This window comes from Agelaius tricolor, unplaced genomic scaffold (genome assembly GCF_023055355.1).
Source record: "Agelaius tricolor isolate 1412-34295 unplaced genomic scaffold, bAgeTri1.0.p SCAF_12, whole genome shotgun sequence".
NCBI lineage: Eukaryota > Metazoa > Chordata > Aves > Passeriformes > Icteridae > Agelaius > Agelaius tricolor.
The window spans coordinates 5042206-5066335 of NW_027269272.1; the positions used below are offsets into that span (position 1 = coordinate 5042206).

At 40.7% G+C, this 24130-nt stretch overlaps 1 protein-coding gene across 7 annotated transcripts in view; it reads left to right on the top strand.

Annotated features, from left to right (window-relative positions):
- The window catches only part of FARP2 (FERM, ARH/RhoGEF and pleckstrin domain protein 2), a 73433-nt gene that overhangs the window by 22692 nt on the left and 26611 nt on the right, over positions 1 to 24130 (top strand). For all 7 annotated transcript variants that reach the window (XR_011680751.1, XR_011680752.1, XM_071437233.1 and 4 more), the window contains exons 5-13: positions 2780 to 2858; positions 4534 to 4631; positions 6933 to 7047; positions 11926 to 12073; positions 12830 to 12919; positions 14018 to 14181; positions 14312 to 14380; positions 15823 to 15880; positions 16508 to 16748. Coding sequence is in view for 5 of the 7 variants with exons in the window: in XM_071437233.1 (XP_071293334.1) it covers positions 2780 to 2858; positions 4534 to 4631; positions 6933 to 7047; positions 11926 to 12073; positions 12830 to 12919; positions 14018 to 14181; positions 14312 to 14380; positions 15823 to 15880; positions 16508 to 16748 (1062 nt within the window). In the remaining 2 variants the exon portion in view is untranslated. The remainder of the gene's footprint in view (positions 1 to 2779; positions 2859 to 4533; positions 4632 to 6932; positions 7048 to 11925; positions 12074 to 12829; positions 12920 to 14017; positions 14182 to 14311; positions 14381 to 15822; positions 15881 to 16507; positions 16749 to 24130) is intronic.

The window sequence follows — 24130 nt, forward strand, 5'->3', positions numbered from 1 at the left end:
AAAATGAGTACTGGGAAGTAGCTTTTAGCTACTCTTCTGTCTAAAATTGATTGCCAGAAAATATGAAATCATCAATTCTAGCTCATTTTCTAACTTTAAGGTCATTATTTTTGACTTTTGTCAACACTGTTTTTTAAGCAGAAGAACCAAATAATCTATAAAATAGGGCTCCCTTGGGAGAGTACAGAATATTTTCACTCTATTTTCCCTGCCAAAAAGATGTTGGGAGTGCTGTCTCTTTACATGCTCGTGGCTAGAAGGAATTCTGTCCCAGTCACAAGATCTGATGGATCATAGGTCTGCAGTGCTGCTTGGTTACTCCTTCTGTATCCTCTACTGTATAAATTGTGGAAACTTGACCTTAGACCACAGACAGTGTTCCCTGATGATACAAATACTGTTCTAAAATGGCCTAAAATCATGGGGGTGTACTGAGATTTATGGCTGCTTTACAGTCTGCCCCCCATGTTGTGTTGCCAGTGAAACAGAAAGATTTATTTAATTTTTATTGATTTCATTTTTTTGTTAATATAAGAGATACCAGTCAGTTGTCTGGCAAATGTTCATGTTTTGAAATCAATTTTAAATTGACTGAAATGTCCTATTTTCTATCTACTGGGGGTTTTGTTTGCTTGGATTTTTTTTCCCTTTTTCTGTAGAATGTAATGATTTTGAAGTTAAACTTCTAACATTTAGTCCAGCTGCAGGGGAACACAGATGTTATGGGCTTTAAGGTGATCTTGCTCAGGGTTGTGGTTGATGTTGCTGGTGATTGCTGTGTACCTGCACATGGACACTTCTCTAAAAACAGAAATTCTTGGTTTACTCCCAGGTAGTTTTGGCTTTGTCACACCCATTGAACTTTGTCTTGTGTGATGAGGTTTGGAGTTTTTAAATTAATTTCAAATGAATGCAGTCAGTTTTTTTAGTGAATCACTCCATGTGGGAAGGAGTTTGGATCCAAATTTTCAGCCTCCTACCAGACACACAGTGTCAGGTTGACATTTGGGTACCTTCTCTGAGGTGCTGCTATTTTATATGATACAGACTTGTATTCACCATTCTTCCCTGGGTGATTTTTCCTCACATCCTTTTTGTTTCTTCCTTTTGCTCAGATTTGGCTTCTTAAAATAAATTCTGAATATTGGTTAAGGCTGGGCAAGTGTTTCTTTTCCTGATTTGAGAGGAACTGATTCATAAAGGAAAGGCAAGGGTGGCTAAACAAAAAGAGGAGGGTTGTGCTACAGAAGCTAATATGCAGTATTATGTTTTTAACTTTTTTATATTTATTATCATTTGATGTAAATGATGCTTGAAACACTTCCAAAATTGCTCCCACATTAATACTTCCACTTGATTGGCATCAGGAATGTGCAGGACTGTTTTTAACCTTGTGAAGGTCTTCCAGAGGCTCACAGTATTTTCAGAAATTTGATGTAAAGTTTTGCTCTTTTCACTGGAATCATTAAAACTATTTATTTCCCTCACTTGGTCTATGTCTAGAACTGTAGAATCCGTAGTCTCTGCCAAATGTGGGCTTTCTGTGTCATTATAGGGTGTTATTTCCAGCCTCCTTTCATTTCTAGATACTACACTGTAATTAGGATGTGGATTTTAGGGGTTTTTTGTGGGTTTTTGTTGTTGTTGTTGACCAAAGCTTTGGTAATTCTGGAATTGGAGGCTGGGAGCTGCTCTTGTCACAGCTGTGATAGTCTGTGAGCTCTCCCAGCTACTTGTCAAAAAGCAAAGTTTGATATTCTCTCATTAGCAAACAAGAGGATGGGTGAAGGAATGTTTGGCCTGTGGGAATCAGATATTCCAGACAGAAAAAAATCAGTGTATTTTGGGGCTGGTGGGGTTAAACTGGACTTTGTTAAGCTTTGAGAGATCCTGGTGCTTAAAATAAATTCAAAAGCAAGCTGCTTGTGCTCCAACAAGTTAGATTTATTTTTAATTTGGCTGAGTTTACTTTGAAACAGCAGCAGCACGGGGAGTCCCTGGGGACACTGCCTGGCCCTGGCCCAGGGGTGCCTGTGCACATCAGGTGGATGCTCAGCAGGCTCCTGGAAGCACAGCCTGCCCAGTGCTTTGCCTGCCTCTGGAATACTTGGCCTCATTTGCTTTCAGGCAGGATAAAACAATAGGAAAACAGTGGTGCCCAGTCCTGGCATGGTGAGAAATTGTTGTACTCTGTAGTAATTCCTTCAGAAATCCAGGTGAAACTGGGATTGTGGCTCCACAGGCTGAGTTGTGGTGCTGGGACTGAAAATTTACAGCATTATGGACTGTTCCCAATAGTGACCAAGGGTTCTCTTTAATTTTGAAAATGAAATTAGTTTTCTGGAAATGGGGGGAAATGTGTATTACCAGGCATGCTGGGAGCAGGCTGCAAACACCCTTTTATCTGCATCAGTCCTGATGGTGAGGTGGCTGTTGGGAGCCTGTGGGGGGATGTGTCTCCCTTCTGGAACCTTCTCCCTGGGTCACCTCTGAGGGTCTTTGATGCAGCCAAGCAGCTGCTTTGGGGTATTACAGATTTCACAGTGCAGGAAACTGCTTTTGTGCATTCACCTTGTCAGTGGTATCCAAGTTCCTCTGGAAACAGCTGCTTTATCTCACTGGACATGAACAATCAACACCAGAGCCTGCTGTGATTAGCTGGGGTTTGAAACTGGCCAGAATTTCTCTCTGTTGTTTCTCTGCCTGTTGGCAAACAAAATATGCAAGTTTTTCTGAAGAGCAGGGGGTGTTTTTGTGAAATGACCAACTTTTCTTCCAGGACCAAAGACTACAATGCTTCGTCTGGCTGTAAAGTTTTTCCCTCCTGACCCTGGTCAGCTGCAAGAGGAATATACTAGGTAAAGTGTTTTTAGAATTATTGGACATGCTTTGTATACTGAATTAATAGAGCAGGAAGGCAGCACAGCTGCTTCCAAGCAAAACTGAGGTGGAAGATGAGTAAAAGAGCACTTACAGTTTCAGCAGACATGTGTTGGCAGTTTAATGTTATCAGAAAAAATACTTTTCAAACAGAAAACAGCACAGGTTAGGGCTTTCCAGCGTGCTGGTGCCAAGGGAGTCAGAGTATGCAGAAAATATTAATGTTTATAAACAGTGTCTAGAAAAATAAATATAAAATAACCAGTACATGTTTTAATAAGTGATTTAAACTTCCAAACACACTTTACTGTTCACAGTTTAAACTGTCCTCACCATGGGTTATTTTTGGGGATTGCTGATGGATCTGTGGTCAGTTAAGCAGCCCTGTCCACCTGCTGGCACCTGGGGACCTGGTTTGAAGTCTGCCTCTCACAAGGACATTACCCAGATGTTGCTGTTTAAAGAGCTCATTTTGTGCTTTTCAGTTTCACTACTTTCAATTGGAATTCCTCCCAAAGGTTCCTTATTATCCTTCAGATATATTTAAGAACAAGCCAGCATGACAACTGTTGTGATTGTCTCTTGTAAGGAGATAAACTATTTAAATATTTCCTTTGCACCAGGTTTTCTTCTATTAACTGCTGCTTCATATAGGGAATTCATTAGGAATACAGCTTTATAGAGCAGGAACTGTATTTTGCCTATTTATTGAGTATTTATGGTCTGCACTTAGAGCATCTGGGTAATTAATGATGCTGTTAATGATAGTGTATTCTTTATTATGAGTGTACTGAAGAAACTGAGAGCTCATCAGACATACAGAAAGCAGAGCATACTTTTTGAGAATCCTTTAATACATTACTTAAAAATTTAAAAAAAACCCTATTATTCAAAATGTGTAACTTTTAATATATTTTACATCAGGAATAAAATTTTAAAATAAATTCTTCTTTTAAAAAAATCTTATTACCATCTCTTAGGGTATAATTCAGTAAAGAAAAAGAATCAGTCTGTCAGTTTGAAGGTTTATAGCAGTGAGTTGTTGCCTGTTTACTGGAGTCCTTACTGTATCTCCTTCCAAGTAAAAGGAACAGCATACAGAACTGTTAAACAGAAATTATTGCTCTTTAACAACTGAATGGGTAATATTTTAGTTGAACTAATATAGCAGTATCAGAAAAGTAAATTGAACTTCTTACTGTCTTTGTAGGCTGCTAATATAGTTCTGGAAAATACAACTGCTGAGTAGATTAGTTGAGTGCTAACAGAAAAGCTGATCAGTTTTCCTAACAAAATACTGGAATCAGTGATATTCTTCAACATTTTTTTCTAATAGATAAGATCACTTGAAGTGTTCTTTAAGTTTCTTTCCAGCTAAAAATGACAGCTGCTGTTATGCACAGATGAAACCTGCTTAAAACATGGTTTTCCTCCTGCTTCCTTGTTGCTGTGAGTGTTTCTGTGCTGATAAATTGCCCTGGAACAGTCACAGGATATTTTGGTTTGATTTGACACTCCTTGGTAGCCAGGCTGTTGTTACTCTTTGGAGAGTGGAAGGATCAGGAGATGCTGCTTTTATAAGCTCCTGCTCAGTGGTTCTGCTGTGTTTTCTCGTGTCAGGATGTAACTCCAGCCCTTGTGCCTCTCCTGCAGGTACCTGTTTGCATTGCAAATCAAGAGGGACCTGGCAGAGGAGAGGCTGACCTGCAGTGACAACACAGCTGCTCTGCTGGTGTCCCACCTGCTGCAGTGTGAGTATCCCAGCTAGGCTGCACTGCTGATGGTGCCACTGCTAACCCACATTAAATCACATCCAGAAGCTTTTGGTGACTAGAAGAAGTCCCTGTCTCACAGTATTTCCTTCTCCACACACTGTAAAAATGTTGGTTTTCAACCCTGGGAGGGTCATCTGTCTCTATAGGACAGGAAAGAACACAAGCACACACTGCAGCTCTCAAGGTGAAGGAAAAAAGGAAGTTTATTTTCTGACTCCAACATTTATAGTTTTCTAAAAATGACAGTGGATTGGAGGGTGACAGTGCCACCTCCCCAATGACACTGGACAAACCAACATTCTATCAAATTTCTCTTCTTCCATAAAAGAATGCAAAACAATGAGTTGTTTACAGAAAGTGTGTGAGAAAGTTCATTACAAGAATGTAAACATCAGAAGGCTCAGAAAATCTTAAAAAATCAGGGTGACAGTCATCAGGGGGAGGAACAGCTGGTGCTTATGTGTGAGGTAAATCTGCCTTCAGAGGGTATTACAAAACCAGCCTTGCTGTTTCCCTGGCTCTGCAAGCTCTGCTGCCAGCACTCCACATCTCCCAGACAGCTGTTCCCACCTGTCTAAGTTCTCCCTTGGCTTCAGTTCTCACTTTCCCTGTCCTGGGAGGAGATGGCTGTACAGGAGCTGGGCTGAAATGCAGCTGAGAACCATGCTGGAACAGGTTCTGTAGGGGGGCTGTCAGCAGCTTTCCTCCTTGCTGGGACTGAACATGGAAATGGGAAGCAATTTATTTGGAAGCACTCCATGCTGCTGCTGGCTCAGTCTGTACATGCTTAAAAACCTAAAATGTGGCCTTTGAGAGGAGGAGGTTGGAAACCCTGAGTTAGTTCAGACATCAAATTGCTGCAGCTGAAGTGTTCACAGGTCTGCAGCCCAGCCTTGGTGGCTCTTGGCTGGCTGGAAGCAAAAGCTGATCAATGATTCAATGATTCATCTTCACATGTGCACTGCTGAGTAGTTATTGGTTGTCTAACTCTGCAATGCAATATAATAATACAGTTATAATAGTATTTCTTCTGGTGATTTTATGGGAGGAGCAAATCTGTCTTGTGTGTGTGCCAGCAGTGAGTGACACCACTAAAAGCTGCTCGTGGTTTTCCAGCACTGTGGAGCTGATGAGAGAATCTCAGCATCAGGCCTTGCTTAGCCTGATTTGCTTTTCTGGAAAATGTGAGAAAGAACAGCTTTATCTTCAACAGAAATGATTTTCAAAAATATTCAGTACTTTTTACTCATTCCCTCTTGTGCTGGCTAGATTTTAAACAGGATTTGCTGTGCTCCTTTCTCTGCCATAGCTGATGGCAGATGCCCTCAGACACAGAGCAGCTCTTCCTTTGCTGCATCCATCCCATAATCACTGCACACACAGCACCACAGACTGACTCTGCATCTGTTTGGTTGCCCTGGTATTTATCTAATTTTTGAATTTCCTTATATTTTTGGCATCCTTCCACAGAAATGAGCTTTACAGCTTAGTTTTTGGGAAGTTTTTAGGACAACATATGTACTTTTATCTTTTAAAACATTTTGGTTTTGAATTAAATGTTGCAACTTCATATTTTTTATCAGAAAAAAGAAATTCTTAAAATTTATTTATTCAATTGTAATTTTATGTACATTTGCCACATGTTCTGCCTGCCTTGTGCTTTTGTATTCTGAGCCAAAGACTTGTGATTATTTTGTGTTGTATCAGGTGGAAGCTGTTCTGCACTTTACAATAATGCTTTTTTCTTCTGTAAATCTTCCTAAATTCACAGCATTGCATCTGAAAGACATGGATATGTGAAGGGGAGACCAAAATTCCAGATGTAACTTGCCATCTTCCCAACTAGCCTTGTCTATTACTGGACACTACATATATATAGTAAAAAATACTATTTTTTTACTATATTACATATATATAGTAAAATTACTATTTTGCATATATATATAGCAAAAAATAAATTGAAATATGGTATTTGCTATAAGGTATCTGTAAGGAGGAAATGTTCAGACCTTCTAAAAGGGTCTGAACTTCTAAAAGTTTCACATCTTGCACCCTTAAGAAGTCTAAATTTTCCAGACAATGTTCAAATACTGCTGTAATCCCCAGGAAGTCAGCCTGGGATAAATGTGATTTTGGTAAAATGAAGCTGGATACAAAACATCATGCACAAATTTGAAGCACTTAAACATCTCTCTAATTCCTTACCAAGTATTTTCTGTCATTGTTCCTCTTCCATTGTTTCTTCTTCCTCTAACATAGTTTTGTTTTCTGTTGTAGCTGAAATAGGAGATTTTGATGAATCAGAAGATCGAGAACACCTTAAAACAAACCAATATTTGCCAAATCAGGAAAAACTTGAAGGAAAGATCCTGGACTTCCACAGGAAGCATGTGTAAGTGAGGATTAATGTGAACCACTAAGGGAACCCCTGGGCAGCAGCTGGCCTTGCCTAGGGGAGGGTGAGCAGCTGCATGGCAGGATGACATTAAGAGTGTGTAAATTAAACACCATTTACCCTGAGCAAGAAAGTTTGGTAGCAATAGTTACATGGGCAGGATGGAGTTGTTGGGCAGTAGTTTTTCTCAAGTGATTTTTGCAGTGTGCCTTTAATAAGGTCCCAAAAAAAGCTTTCATGTAATAAAACCATCCTGGGATTCTGTGATTCCTCCACTGCTCATTGCTCCTGGAAGATTTCTTGTACAAACCAGGTGTTCAGGAAGAGAAACCCATTTCTGGCAGGATGGCTCACCTCCTCCAGATTGTTTCTGTGGCACTTTCTTTTTGCCTCTTTTCCTTCTTTTTTTTAATTGCTTCACTGTAGCTATTAGAAGTGGGAGAACATCATCACCCTGAGTAAAACAGAACCTGTGTATCCAATCCATTCTGTAAATAGAGAATGTTGTAATTGGAAAGATGGCAATTGAATGCTTATTTTCTATTAAAAATATTTTTCTTTTACATTTGGAAATACTTTTACTTTCATAAAGAATAGGAATATGGTTTCTATACTTTGCAAATGTAGCAATGGTAAACAAGATGAGTTATATTTTTGGTGTAGCACATTAATTATTGCTTCAGCAAGAGCCTGAATTAACCTATTTTATTTCTATAAAATGGAAATAAATAAAAACCATCTTCTATAGTTTATGAAAAATAAAAGGTGTATATTTTATAGATGGTGTTTTGGTGCTGGTGCAGTTAATTCCTGACACCCAGACACCCAAAATACAATGTTTTCTGCCTTCCTGTGAGTAGTACAATACTTGCTGCAAGGTGAGTGCAGGATTCAACATGACACATTTGGCCTGTGTTCACATGTCTGTGGTTTCTTTGTCTGTGCATAGTTAAATCAGGAAAGAAGAAAAAGATTTAATAGATTTATATTTACATTTACTGATATCCCTCACGTCCTTTCACAACTTGTTAGCTTAGTTGTCCATGAATTTAAATTCTTTAAATTGCCTGTAAAGTAGAAAAACTCTAACTTGACACTTCATCTTTAAAGCTCTATGTTAATCACTGGGTTTAAATGCTCTGTAAATCACTTAACACTTGAGAGCATTTATTTTGAGTCCTTTGCCATGGGAATATTGTATCACAACCAACATTTGTCTAGCTGGATGCTTGTAAGGAACCTCTACAGCAACACCTATTGCACTGACAGCAGTTTTTGCTGGAAATACTGATATTAGTGTGTCATCCATTGACCTGGGGAAGATTAAGTAGATTTATCTGCTTAATGGCTGAACAAAATTAGAGCAGATTGTTTTGGGGCTGGGCTGTGCAGCTAAGCCTGCAGGCAGCATCTGAGGGCAGTGTCTGGAGCTGCCTCTCTTGGTACCTGTCTGTGGTTCAATCAGAGCTGCCTGGCTCTGCTCCCAGCTCCTCCACACCAGGCTCAGCCTTCTCTCTTGGCTACAAGGCAGCCTGTGTGCAAGTGAACACTCTTAAAATTGCCTGCTATCTTATTTTGGTTTTGTTTTCTGAGATGTGCTGTGCTTGAGATCTTATCTAATGGTACATGAAATAATAATCAGTGATTCTCCCTCAGTTACACCAGACTGTTCATGAGGAACTTTTAGTACTGTAGAAGCTCCAATTTTCTAGTTGCCATATTTTTGGTTTTTTGCCTTCCTTCCCTCCAACCCTCCTTCCCAACCTCAGCACCCTTTTTAAAAGACAAAGCCCTGCTTTCATTCTTAATGTCGCTGTGTTCAGAAGAATTATAGCAGGAATTAGCGTGGGTGGGAGTTACACACAGAGCTCAGAGTGGAGCTCAGGGAGCCCTGGCCAAAAGCAGGATTTATGATCTACCTCTTTTGTCTTGTGTGTATTTAATACATAGGAACCATGGTGCTCCAGGTTTTTTGATGTAGTTGAGGAATCTGTGGTGGAAATGAAACAACAGTTAAAGGCAATGTTAAAAGCACTCACTCCAGTGTTACTCAGCTCAGTGAGGGGAAGAAAAATCTGCTGTACCAGTCTGAGCTCTTAGACATAACTACTCCATGTAGTAGTAACAGTGGTGGAAATTACTCTCTCTGTTGTTTGGCATTTCTGTTTCCATTTGAAATCAGGTTTTTGTGCCTCTTAGGTTCTTCCCTTTCTATTACATGGTCACATAATACTGACATTTGGATAAGGCTGGATTATGGAGTGAGCTTGTAAAGTAAGGAATGTCATTGAATCTCTGCCTTCTGCAGCTGGCAAAATAAATTTGTGATTTCCTGCTGTAGTGTTTTAGATTCTTTGTTTTCCCTCCAGAATGAGCAAGGCAGCAGAACACTGCTGAAATGCTGCTGTGTGAATTCAGGTTCACTTTCTCAGGGCATTTTGTGTGTGTGTGTGTGTGTGTGTTTTACACTAAAGAGAATTTTACTGAGTATAAAAAAATCATTGCTTTTTCTAACAACTTCTATTTTTAAAACTGTAGCATATGAAATAAATTTCATAATTGAATTCTGAATTGTAGATACAGTCCCTACTTGGGGTTAATGTGCATTGTCATCATCCCTAGTTTTGTTAATTCAAATGTAATAATTCACTTCAGTATTTTCTATTTGTATTTTAAAAAAATCTATATGGAGCTAAACAATTGTTTGATCTAACACATGACTCTAGGTAGGTTGCAGGAGGTATTTTTAGGAGTATGACTAGAAAAGCCAGTCAAGGGACCAGGAGAATTTATTTAATAGTGATGTTGTGGTTGGCACAGCATAGTACACAAAAATAGGTAATGCTAAAAATAGTTTGTCATCTGTTTTAATAAAATGAACTGCAGATTTATGAAAGGAATGGCCACTTTCTTCTTGGAAAAAAAAGGCTTGTAAAATTTGCTTAGTCTGTGTGTGCAGAAATCTAATCTGGTTTCAGCACTGGTTGTTTGTAAATAGAATAATAATTTTTGAGCACCTGTGTCTTCTGTGTATCATTACATTTATCCTAGTGAACTTGCACATGGAAGTAATTTGGTATTTATTATTTCTAATCATTGTCAGTAGTGATGTAGGAGGTCAGTTTATCCAGCTGTGACTGTTGCAGCCTCACTGCTCTGAATCCCCCAGCAGGTCCTGTGCTGCTGGTGTTTCACACAATTCCAGAGTGGTTTGGGATGGAAGGCAACTTAAATTTTGATCTGCTGCCACGAGCAGGGACAGCTTCCACTAGCCCAGGCTGCTCCAAGCCCTGTCCAACCTGGCCTTGGACACTGCCAGGGATGGGGCAGCCACAGCTGCTGTGGGCACCCTGTGCCAGGGCCCCACCACCCTCACAGGGAATAATTTCTCCTGATGTAATTTTAATCTCATCTCTTCTAGTTTAAACCATTCCCCCATCTCCTATTACCTTTTGCCCATAGAAAAAGTCCCTCTGTTTTTAAAAGCCCTTGTTAAGAACTGAAGGGCCACAGTGAGGTCTCCCCAGAGCCTTCTCTTCTCCAGGGGAGCACCCCCAGCTCTCCCAGCCTGTCTCAAGAGCAGAGGGGCTCCAGCCCTTGCATCATTTCTGTGACCTCCTCTGATCTTGCTTCATCTTATGGAGTGGCCACTTAGGCTGGGGACCCCAGATCAGCAGCTCTGCAGTGGGGTTTCCTTGGGGTTAGCACAGGAGAAGCTTCTCCTGCTTCTCCTGAACCATGTTGTGCCTAAAAATGGGTTGGAGCATTTTCTTGCAGGGTGTTTGTAGTTCAGAGACCTACTTGGGTGACATGCTCATGTTTGTGATAAAGGCTTTTTTGCTTTGGGGGCAAAAAAGTCTTTGTTTTGTAACTGGGGCATGATCAGTAGCAATAACTGGACTTGATCATCTTCAATGTCTTTTTCAGCCCTAATAATTTTATGATTCTATGACTCCAAGAAATCCTTCATTTCCACAGCACCATTTGCTCATTCTTGGAGGATCTTTAACTCTTTGTCAGGACTCATGAACTTACAGGGAAATGCTCTTGCCAGTACAAGTACCCACTGAAAATGCACTACAATCTAATGCACTCCCTCTCATGGGAAAAAACAAGGGGGATTGAGGAAAGAAAGGACTGTTTTCATGTAGGAGAGCAAAATGTTAGTGGTTTGATGTCAGCTAACCTGGGGAGCAGTCAGTGAGGGCTGAAACTGTGCCAGGTTATGAACAGTCTCTGTGCTGGACCTTGTGCACCCTTACAGAGCACTTGCTCCTGTCTATGTACAGCTTCCTCTTGTTTTTAGAGTTTTGACAACAGATGAAGTTGTTTAGAGTTTTTAGAATTTTGACAACAGATGAAGTTTTATTTTAAAGATTCTTCTCTGGATTCCTTGGCAGGGAGGGAATTATCCAGCCAAAGGCACCTGGTAGTAATAGAGTAATAATTTTGTGGTCCCAAAACCTGACCTGAAAAGGGTCATTCTGTTGCAATATTTGCATTGTTTCTGTTTTGCTGGCTGTGCAACTCTGCCAACTCTCACTTCTTATCTTAGTTAATGCTAATGTGTACACAGGCAAGCAAAAGGAGGAGCACTGTGGATTGAATTTGGATTTGTTCAACTTTATGGTTTCTCAACTGGCAAAAGCTCTGAGCTGATTAATATCTCTCTCAGTTTCTGTCTTGGGATGCACTTGACATTGGCCATCAGCTGTGTCATTACAGACCTTTCAATGTGACACATGACATGGAGTGAAACCACCCAACTAGATGAGACAGAAAAGTCTCATTTAGTGCCAGAGTTCAGACTTAAATGTGTTGGCAGTGTTGTAGGTCAGATTGTTCTTAAAACTTTCTTTTTCTTCCTCATTATAGGGGTCAAACTCCTGCTGAATCTGACTTTCAAGTGCTTGAAATTGCCAGGAAACTGGAGATGTATGGCATCAGATTCCACCTTGCCTCTGACCGTGAGGGCACCAAAATCAACCTGGCAGTCTCACACATGGGTGTGCTGGTGTTCCAGGTATGGCAGGGATGGCAGACTCTGTCCTTTAGCATGTCTTGGAGTAAGTCTCTCATTTGAACATCAGGTGTCTCTGATGCCTTGGAAATTTAATGGGTTCTGTGGTCAAGGAGTGTCATTTAAGCCCCCAAAATTCTGTTTGGTGCAGCTTGTTCTTGTGCAGAGAGCAGAACATCAAAGCCAAGTGACAGTGAGGTAGAGGGGCTTTGTTTGAAGTTAGGTGTGTGATAAGAGAAAATCATCAATTAATTCATTTTTGGGACAGCCCTGGGACAGGTCTGTCATCCTGGAATTTTGGTTTGGTTTCTCTTATTTCAGTATTCCAGGGGATTTTTGCTGGGTCTTGTTGCTCTTATTGTATAGGAATGCTGATTGATTGCAGTAATTGGACCAAATAATGTTACTATGTTTGTTGTATTAAAGAAGCAACTCAGTGCTCAGAGTCCTGTTTATGAATGCAATGCTAGGGTTTTCCTCTCCCCAAAACACAGAGGCAGCTGACTTACTGAAATATTTCTGTTTGGGTACCTGTTCTTTTCTTACTGTGGGGCAGCTTCTTTTGGAGGTGCATCAGTCCTGCAGTCCCTCTCAGACTGCTCAGTGACCTCTCTTGTTTGAGGGGATATTGTCACCAGAACTAAAAATCCAGCTGGATGTGTCCACATACACATCTATATACCCACAGCAGAATTTTGTTTGCTACTCTGCTTTTCTGAAATTTTTTGCTAACATTTGATCATTCTCATTTTGATTCAGGGTAACACAAAAATCAATACCTTCAACTGGTCCAAGGTCCGTAAGCTGAGCTTCAAGAGGAAAAGATTCCTTATTAAGCTCCACCCAGAGGTCTGTGTAACTTTTACTGTAATATAAACTGGGCAGTGTTGAAAAAAATACCTGTGCTTCATTTTATTATGAACATTTCTGGAGCTTGTGATTTTATAAAGCAGCCTCAGTGGGCAGGTTTGGCTGCATCATTCAAGTGTCAATCTTTCCTTTCTCACCCCACAATTTAGGATCTGTAGGTTTTGTGTTTCAATCTCAGCTTATCCTTGACACAAGCTTACACATGTATAAATGTAAGACAGAAAAAAATTACCAGACCCAAGTATTTGGTGCAGCCTTTCTCAGTATTTCTCCTTTGGAAAAGTTGCATCCATGTTCTTGATTCAAATAAAAATTATCTGATACACCTCAGGTAGAAATAGGTGACTGAAATTGTATTGTTATAGCTTAAATTTAAACATGGTGTGATTACTCTTGCTTCATCTTTTCCATACATATCTAAAGCACAAGTGTCATTTTGCATATGTAGATGATTTACAGTAGATTGTTTTTCATTGCAGATGTCATCAAAATTGTTCTTTCCATGCTGGATGACTAGATTGCACTCAGTGTTTAATTTATATTAAAATAGAGGAAAAAGACCAACTTTGGACATAATATAATTTCATGTATCAAGAATACCTGAAACAGGACCCACTGTCTGCTGATGTAGCAATGTGTCTCACAAAGAGACCCTCAGAAATTTCATGTGATAACTGTACTCTGACATATGCAGTATTTTCTGGTTTTGTCTGAATTTCCAGGAGACAAGCATCAGAACTCCTAAAAAAGGAATAGTATTTTAAAATAGCTTCTATTTCACTTAAATATTTAAATTCCTCTGAATTTTCTGAAGGTGGGCTATATTGAGCATATTTCTAAAGTCAAGTGCTTTTAAAATACTTTTACAGTTTCAAGGTAAGCAAATATTTTGGACAGCTATTAAATAATTTTATCTGCATTCAGAATCACTCCCATTGTTTTAAGGCAGATGAGAAGTGACTTAACAAAATCCTGCATCTTGCTGGAGTTCATCTTTTTTGGTGACACACATTTGTGCCTTCCTTTTCTCCTTACTGTCATTTTAGGTGCTACTGAACTTGTATGTTTTTTTCCCAGGGCCCATATCAAGATACATTGGAGTTTCTTTTGGGAAGTAGGGATGAGTGTAAAAACTTCTGGAAAATCTGTGTTGAGTATCACACATTCTTTAGGCTCTTCGACCAGCCAAAGCCAAAGGCTAAAGCAGTGTTCTTCACCAGAGGCTCATCTTTCAGATACAGGTAGGGAGAAGCACAGCACACTCATTGTGTCTTAGAAAATGAGAGCAAAAGGAAGAAGTTTTCTAAAGACATTCCTCTGTAATGCTCATCCCCTGTGTTTGGTAACCTTTGTGCTTCTGTGGGTTCACAGTGGGCGAACACAGAAGCAACTAGTGGATTATATTAAGGACAGTGGGATGAAGAGAACCCCATATGAAAGGTAAGATGAAATGGCTTTGTAAGGCAAAACATAGCTGAGACTTTCACAGTGCCCTTCTTGCCTAAATTTCAGTGTTTTAATGCTGCTTGGAGGCAGGCTCATTCTCATTCATTAAGGTAGCTGAACTAAAATGTAAAAACTTTATTATTTTGTGATGATATAAGAGGCTTTGAAAAGTTTTGGTTCCACATTTTTATGTCTATGGATAATGTGGCTTAGCTGTGTGAAATTTCAGCACGTGCTGAAGATTCCATAATGTTACTGAGGACCTGTCTGTGCCACTGTAGCTGTGCAATCAGCCAGTGGCAGAGCACATAACAGAACTTGGGATCTGCAAGTTTGAAACTGTGACCTAAAATACTCAATTGTTTCTAAACATATAAATATATAAATTAGGAATATGTGCTTTCATTATAAAACAGTTTAGGAATATGTGCTTTCATTATAAAACAGTTTTTTCCTTACTTGACTCTAATGCTATCCAGTCTACACATGGGAAACTCCTACTCCAAATCCAAACTGTGTATGGGAAATCTTACTCCTAATACAAAAGATTATAGGGGCTTAATAGGAATTTTAAAAAGTTTGCATTCATCTACTATTAATAGGTATTGTTAATGTCTCAGACTCCAGTTGAACTCCTTTTCTGTTTGAAAATTTGATTTTCTGCTTAATTATTGAGATAGAGTGAATCTCAAGTGTAATGCAGGATATCACTTTTTGGAGTCTAATGTACAAAATTTTATATGGTTGACTGAGTTTACAAAAATTTGTACAATTATTAACTCATTCTGGTTCTGAAGCCATTCTTCTGTAGATGTTTATAATAATGAAAAAGGATGGAGTTAACTAAAATGTGCTGTTTAGTATTCAGTTAGTATTCAGTCCCAAGTTGTTCTTGAAGTCTCCTTCAGTGGTACCAAGACATCCCCACCAGCCAGGTGGGGTCAGTCTCTTCTCCCAGGTAACAAGTGACAGACAAGAGGAAATGGCTTCAAGTGGTGCCATGAGAAGTTTAGGTCAGATACTGGGAAAAATTGATCAGGCACTGGCACAGGCTGCCCAGGGAAGTGTTGGAGTCACTATCCCTGGAGGTGTTCAGAAAAGGTGGAGACAAAGCACTTGGGGACATGGGTCAGTGCTGGGGGAACAGCACTAACCCAGGGGACTTGATGATCTTAGAGGCCTTTTTCAATCTTAATGATTCTCTGATTCTGTGAATGATCTGGATCTTCCTTTATTCTACTTTTGCACATTTCTTATCTTGCATCATTTAACTTACAACTCTTTTGACTTCTTAAAACCTGAACTAGGTATTAACAAAACACAGATAGAATAGAGCTTGAGATGTTTCTGTTGGCTATTGGCATGGCCATGAGTGATGGGGGAAGGAATGAGGCTGAAGCATGTCTGGGATGCTGACAGGCTGCTCTGTTCCACAGGAGGCACAGCAAGGTCAGAGCGTCCACTCGCACTTCGAACGCAGACGTGCCAAAGCAGGTCAGTTGTGCAGCACTCTCTGAGCTGTGGTGTGGGCAGGGGCATGGACAGACAGCTTTCTGTGGTGATAGTGAAGGAGTCAAGTCACCAGAATTGCTGCCACTGTTTGCTCTTTGTCTGCTGTACAGTTCTTTTTATTGGTGTTACTGATTTGATAGTTGTAGCCAGTGGAGTGTGAAGTGAGTCATATTTTACTCAAAGTTCCACTGAACTGAAAAGGAAGTGTTGAGCTTTCTAGTATGTTGTTATTGCAGAGGATTAGTTATCTCTAGGTACTCTGTGACTGCTCTCTGGCAGTCTCAAAGCTGTTGTAAGATGCCTTCTGCAGGACACAGCAAGAAACAATCATTTCACTGAATGCTCTTTCACTGTCATTTTGTTGTTATTTGTGGATGCTTGTTCAGCTATAAAATCTATGTTTTTAACTTTCCATCCAGTTATCAGAATTAAGGAAAAAATCCTTGCCTTTTTCATGGGCTGCTGGATCAGGTTCAGTGTCTGCTGTAAAGTGAGCTCCTGTGAACCATATATTCCTTCTTCATATGGATGTAACTGGATGTTACATTTGTTTTATGTATTACAAAACCTTTTTATCTGTTGTGTTTCTGCTTTTCTGTCCCCTTTTAGAGTGCCCCATTCACTGAGGCCTTGAGAACTCCAGGGTCTCCTGCCTCAACAGCTGCCCCCTTCCACTCGGTTCACTCCCTGGCCAGTCCCGCTTCCATCCTGCCCATGTTTGCTGAGCCCAGCCCTTCCTCCTTGGAGCCCCGAGCATCGTACACAAGGATTCCAGACAAAACCACTGCAGCACCAGTGGAAGAAGTGGGGAGGAAGCTGATGCAGCAGCCTGGATCTCCCGTGCTCCAAGGTGTTGGGTTTGGTAGTGTTGCAGGAAACTGTGACCCGTCTTGTCCTGTCCTTGAGAGTGGTTGCGGTGTAGACGTAGATGTAGTGAGAAGTAGTAAGGAGGGCAGGGTTGCTGGTTGTAAAAATGACAATGATGAGGATGACTTTACCACAGGTGTATTCATTGCTGAAAAAGAGCAGCAGCATGGCAGCCGTGGGGCCCCTCTTTTCACACTGGCAAATTCCCAGTTGCAGTTGTCAGAGGAGTTTATCGATGATGACCCAGCAGAAATGTCCTTTTTTGCTGGGGGCTCTGAGGCATTTTCCTATGTGTACAGTGGGTTAGAATTAAAGGGTTCTGAGTTTTCCAAGTGTCTGTCAGAGCCAGCTGGTTTAGCTGCAGATGCCCTCCAGCAAAGCTCAGTCTCTGCTCAGTCGAGCCCTGACAGGTACTCAACGGAGGCCGTGGATATGAATATGGAAGAGGAGTTTGAATTTGAAGAAAGCAGCGATTTCAACGGCAACGAGAGGCCATCGGACACCTCGGAGCTGTTTGAGGTGAAGGCCCAAGCCAGCAGAATGCAAAGCCTGCTGAGCCCCTCTGAAACCAGCTCCCTCATCAACAACCGCTCCGAGAGCAGCTCCCTCAACAACCTGGCCCTGAACGGGAGCTGCTCCCTGCACACCCACGGCTCTGCCAACCACTCCTCTGCCAGCTCCATGCTCAACTTCCCCGCCTGCTCCGTGCGCTCCGAGTCCAGCTCCGCCTTCCAGTTCACGGACATCATCGACCAGCTGGAGCAGCTCAGCTGCCCTCCCACCACCACAGAGGACTCCAGCAGCACAGACACCGACTCCTGGGACTCAGAAACAGCTGCACCTTTGGATGTAAACCTGTTCTTTAGCAACCCCTTTGCTCAAAGCACGGGGGACAACTATGCCTTTGACTTTCAGAATAATTTAAAAAATCTCACTCAAGAAGATTGGACAGAGAAGTCACAGATCAATTGAATGGTCTTGATTTTTTGGGATGGATTCCTCAATGCTTTTCAGGCTTGGAAGTCAATAGGGTGTGATATCACTCAATCCAATGGCTGGATTTTAAATCACTTAACATAGTTGATTTTTAATTTTTTTTTTAAATTTGTGTGCCTCTTCGGTGTCCCTCAAAGCATCCAAGTTTTGGTGCTGTGTTTCTGTGCATCCCACTACATCAAGAATGGGTTATAATAGGCTACAATGTTGGAAAATACTACATTTAGGAAAAAACACTGATTTCAGAGAATTTTAAGTATCAACTGGCTCATGCAGACATCACAACTTACACTACACTGAAGGATTTCTTCGGCTGTAAACATATCTGTAAGAGTCTCATATAGTATACTGTTCCTCCAAAATCCAAATAAAACAGTCACTTCTGCACATGCTTGTTAACCAGCAGCTGCATCCAAAAATTGCCTGTTTTCCTGCACTGTAGCAAGATCCTCATTTTGGGTTTGTTTTTGTTTCCATCATCAAAAAAACCCTGAAGAATCTTCAAATCATCTCTGAAGGGCAGTTTTAAAATACCAACCTATGCAACGTATCTGTGGTATGCTTTGAAGAACAAATAGACTCTACCTACCTTTGGAAGAGGGAATGTGTATCCAACCAAATGGAAATAGCAGTTTCCAAACTTCTTGTGAAGACAAGCTTATTTGCTGACCTGCAGGTGTCTTCAGCAGTCCAGCAGCAAACGTTTTGCAGCAGTTTGGAGATATACAGAGACTTTAAAAGCACTTAATCCCCATCACATTTCCCTTCTTTCTTATTATTAATCACTCTGCATAAAAATACTCACAAAGAAATTCAGAGAAGTGTCCTGTGTCTGTGGAGGACAGCTAATGGTAAACCTGGTGTTAGCTTTAACTTTTTCTTTAAAATATGGACTGTATTCAGAAAAATACTGTAATTTTTCTGAGAAATTGAGTTGTTAGGAGAGGTAAATACTATAGACACCAGTTAGAGCTTCAGGGCTTTTGTAAATTCTTTTAGACAGGTGACTTTTACATGAGACATGAGCTGTAAGTTAGGAAGTGTAATGGAAAAGACAATTGAATTGTTGCTTAACTGGTCACATTTAATTTAGCAACATTTATTGAGGCAAAACAACAGAAGTTGTGAAATGTCCTTCCCAACTGTTGTGGATTGTGGAGGTGAAATTCTGAGCTTCAGCTTGTGAGGACATTTTTTAGACCATATGCAAGCAAGAATGGGAAATCCATAACACCTGACCCAAATCTTGTGGTGGAAAGCATCATCTCCTTCAGCCACTTGGTTTTGGGGTTCCTTCTGCCCACTTTTCAGTCCTTTGCAGGGAGGGTGCAGCACTATTACAGCTGATGCCTCCAAAATAAGCAGCTTAGTTACAAACATAACTTTATGGTCCATATTATTGCTACCAGTTTAAATATGGTCTTGATATATCATTAAAGACCTGCATTGTTTACTCAAGCATTTAAAAAATACTATTATTTCTCAAAATTCTGATAACCAAAACTTCCATGGAATACTTTTCAACGTGAGGCAGAACTCGAGGAGGTAAAACCTCCTTTAGTCACCCATTTCTTCCAGGTTAGTTCTACCAAGGTATTACTATTCTGCACAGTGCTTGCTTTTATCCTGTGTTTGAGTGGAATGTGTGTTGTCCCATGAGAAACCTGCCCCCTTTGCCAGCAGCCCAGAAAGACAAAGCACATTGAGAACAAAATATTAGCTCAGATCTCCAGTAACCTACTACAAGGTGCTCTTTTTTTGGCTCTATGTTACTTCCATTTTGTTTCTTTCCTGTTGAATGTGTGTTCTGGCTCTTTGTGGGACTTTATTCAGGCCTGTGGAGATGGTGTCATGGGGGTGTGGTGGGACATTTTGAAACAGGGCAGTGGTGTAGAGAGCTGGTGCCTTTAAGTTTTTAGGTGATTTGTCTGATTTCTTCCCAGAATGAACTACATTATGTAACCTAAGGAAGAGAAAGAAAATCAGCAAAGAGACACAATTCTGTCTGCAGACTCTTTAACAGGTGGTGGCATCAGGGACAGGTATATAGATAAAGATGTAGAGAAAGGCTCTTGATATCTTTGATCTTTTAAAAAGAGGATCAGGATTCAGCTATTACATACAACTGTGCTGCCTCTATTTCCTGTCCTGTGCCTCAGTCACAAGCATTCCTTTAAATGTGTCAGAACAGGGAATAAATCCAACTAAATTCTCTTAGTTTTCAAAAGATCTTGGTTAAAAGCTGCCTGTATTTTCAATGTACAGGCTTGCCAGTTTGCTTTCTTGCACCACAGTTAGTTTCAAAAGACATCTTCAATGTTTTTCTTCTTTTATTTTAAACTGTGCAGATCTTTTATTGGCAGTTCTAACTCTCAGGGATTTTCTATTTTTTTTTAAGAAAGCAATAAGATTCTTAGTGTATTGCCCCTTTTGTCTTCCAAAGGAATGCTGGTGACTAGGATTCCAGTCTTCTATCTTAGGGCAAGTTGTGTGGACCCACAGGTGAGGAGGAGGTGAGGGGACCTTTGACCCTGGCACAGATGTGTTTAGATGAAGGTTTTAGATACAGAATGAGAGTTCAGAGCTGCTGCTGTGCCCCTGTTAGTGCTATCTGTGCTCTGGCTGACTGATAGCATAGAGCAAGCCATCGAGGCTTCCTTCTGTGCTTCCCTTGGTTTCCAAAGCCATATGGCTTCTGAGGATATCTTTGCATGCTGAGCTGTGTTGTTTTGTTCAAGATTTCCCAGACAGACACAAAAGAGCAGAAAATTTGGTTCATAAGTAGTGTTTTTATTATAGCAAGAAAGCTGTGAGCAAAGGCTCTTCATCATTTCCTTCAGAGACATCAGATTCACTTTCTGGTAGAGATGGAGAGAAAACCAGCTGCCCTGAGGGAATGCAGCAGCTCAGACCTTCCCAGGGAGCTGTGTGGGTTATTTCAGTGCAGTGGAGCTGTCCTCTCCTCCCCTGGCTGGCTCCTGAGGTGGCAGGAGAAGGTGGGACAAGGAAGGTCTGTCCCTGCTCTGTCCCTTTCATTCACTTGTGGGTAGCATGAGGGGAGTGTGCTGTGTCCTGAGTCCTGGTGATGCTGCTTAACTTCCAGCATTGTTCCCTGGGGTTTGTTTTGTTTTCTTCTTACTGTATTGATACTAAAACTTAGTTCCTGGTACTGATTTCTGTTTATTTCCTGAGAACACAAGCCTTCCTTTCATGAAGGTGAGTGGTGAGTTGGCAGTGGGAGAGTCTGGAGCCTTGCAGTGACCTCTGCTGTGGGAACCATGCAGCATTGAAAACAGGGGAAATGACTTAGGAAAAGTGACAAGATGGAGAAGATCTTTGCCAAGTATCACATGCAAAAAGGCAGCATTTGAGGAGCTGTGGTAGAGCAGATAAAACCTGGGTGTAAACTTTGTGGTCATGCCCCCACCCCTCCCAGTCTGTGCCTCTGCAGGTTCTTGCACATTTGCTCTGTGCCTCCCACCCCGTGGGGAGCTGGGCACACACAGGTGGGAGCATTTCTAGCCAGGGCACAGCCTTTGGTGCTGTGTTTTTCCAGTAGGAGAACCACAGGGGTGTCCAGCTGTGTTCCCTGCTCTGCACAGTGCACCCAGCAGTTGTTTGCAGCTCAGCAAAGGGACTGGGCCAGGGCTCTTTTCCATCCCTCCACATCTCTCTGTTCTGTTTTAGCAAACACAGGCACCTGTAGGATGCATGCCAATATTGGTGGCTTTTCCCAGTGAGGCTGCCAGGCTTAACTCTGCAGTGCTCACCTGAACCCTGAGAGAAAGCAAAATGGGTGTTGTGAGTGAGCAGTTTAATCCCCACCTGCACTTCTCTGTGTGTACTCCTAACCCTTCTGATGCTTAAAGACATTTATTAAATGTAAAGCACTACATCAGAGCATTTTTGATCATCATCTATGCAGTTAATGAAACTTAATTTGCACAAAACATGGGTCATGGAATGTTCTCTGACCTATCCACCACCTGGTTAAGCTTTGTTAAGTTTACTAACCTGTGTTACCTATTGTGTGTAGACTTTGTAATTTTCAAGTATTCATTAGTCAAGTAATACATACTGTATATTCCCAGGACTTGCCATATGTTATCTTAGGGTGGAATAGGGTGATATATCAATCTACCCTCAACTTTCACTTTAATTTCCAGTGAATTTCAGAGTTCCTGAATAATCTGGATAATACCAAGTATTGATCTCCTCTTTCCTGTGCTTATTTGTATTGTGGTCATAGGTGATTTTGTTTAAGGGATTTTTATTTTGGTTTTTTTGGTGGCTTGGTTATGGTTTGATATTGGGTGTTTTTATTTGATTTTTTTTTTTTTGGTGGTGGTGGTAGATTTTGTCTAGCTGCAAGTCTTGGTAGGGATAAGATTTTGTGAAGATACTAATAAAAGTTGTTATAATTTTATGCTTTTTTTGGTGCAAACCTGTCGGTAAGTCATTCCCATTATTGTCATTTTGAAAAATGTTCTAAGCCATAATGACTCAGTACTGAATGAGTGTAATCACAGGGGTCAATGCAGTCCTTTAGCTGGCATTGCTTGTCATTTTTAGGGACTCTTCCACCTCACTTGTCACAAGGGCTGTGTGTATATGTATGGCTGTACATATACATCCTCTGTCTGAGGATGGGGAGACCTTGCAGTTCCCATTACAGTTCCAAACACATCATCAAATCCTCTTCATTAATTACCTGCCCATGGGCTCCCATAGGATCACTCCAGTGGCTGAGCTGGAGGTTTGGAAGTTCAAATTTGGAACATGATGAATTGAACCTGCTCTGTGGGAAGGTTTCCTGTACATTTTGAAAAATCAAAGAATGTTCTGCAGTTGCTGGAATCCCAACATTCCAGTTTATTGGTACGAACAGGGGCACGTGTGCCTTGGTTAGAGGGACTCCCCAGTTCCATAGGTGCTACTCTTGCCAGGAAAAGATTGCATTCAAACAAAGAGAGCTGGAATTTTTTAATTGATCTCTTGAACTTTATCTTTTATATGGGAAATGTTTATTGAATTATATGTTGGGGTTTTTGAGTATCTTTGTGTCTGTTCAGATTGCCAATTATGAACCTACGGATTTGTACTAATTCATAATTTTAATTGTTTATGCAATAAAACAAGGAAAACTTTGATATAAATGACAACATGGGCTTTTTAGCTTTATTTTCATTACTCTTACCTTTGAAATAGAATAAATATTTGTTCTCCTAGCCAAGGCATCTTATAGTTTTATTCTCAGCTTTCTCCACACAGTTTTCCTTCCCCCTGTAGCACTTCATTGGAAATAGAGCACAGTAGGCAAACACTGGTGTGTGGGTTTCAAATTCCTGCTCTGTGCAGATCTTTTGCTTGGAATACAAATGGGACTAGAAGCTCAGATTTCTTTGTAGGAATGATATTTATTGTGGAGACCTTTTCTTTTAAACTGGGTATATCCCTTGAACTCTCTCTTGTATCTGTTTTTATTGGAAGATTGTCCTTTTTTTTTTTGGCAAACACAGCATATGAAGGTGATTGCATGTTTTCTAGCTGGCAGGTTCTCCTTCAGGTGTCTGTGGCCAGTGTTTAGGTAATTCCTCTTCCCTGCAAACAGGGCTTTTACAAGGTGGAAATGTGGCAAAAGGAGGATGATTATTTGGGATTGTTTCAGCTGTTTTATGGGCATCACCATAAAACCAGGGCCAACCTTAGGATTGTGGTATGTGACTTCACAGGTACACAGCACTGGGCACATGCCAAGTGCTGTAAATTTGCTTTAATGTTTTACATGACCTGTACCTGTTGAAAGATAAAAAGAGAGATATTTGAATTTGAAGTCTCTTGCATCAGTTCTTTAGGCTCTGATAATTTTCAAGTTTCTCTTATCTCCCAACTATTTCTCACCTTTTTCAAGGGAAGGTTTGCAGAGGGAAAATCTGCTAGTTGTGATGTTTTGAAATAAGAAAGATAGGGAAAATATCCAGGATTTTACTTGTAGTACATCAGCTTGTTAATGACTTCACTCTGGAAGTAATACTGTGTGTTTCACTCTAGAAATAATCATTTGGTCTGTGCATGTGATGGGTTCAGCAGGGCATGGGGTGGGAGGCTCAGAGCAGGCTCCCATTGGCCTCTGCTCAGCCTCTGCAGGGCTTTAGCCTGAAAACAATCTCTGCTTTTGGAGCTGTAGTAATAGCAATGATATAATAATAAAGTTGCATCTCTAAAGGTTCTCTGTCACTCCATTTGATAAGGAGCTGTTGCTGACATTTGACTTTCACATAGCTTTTGTCCATCCCATAATGCTCAGTATTATTGGGGTACTATTTTAGTGGTCTGTCTTTGAATTATTTTAAGCATCCATGCATAAAG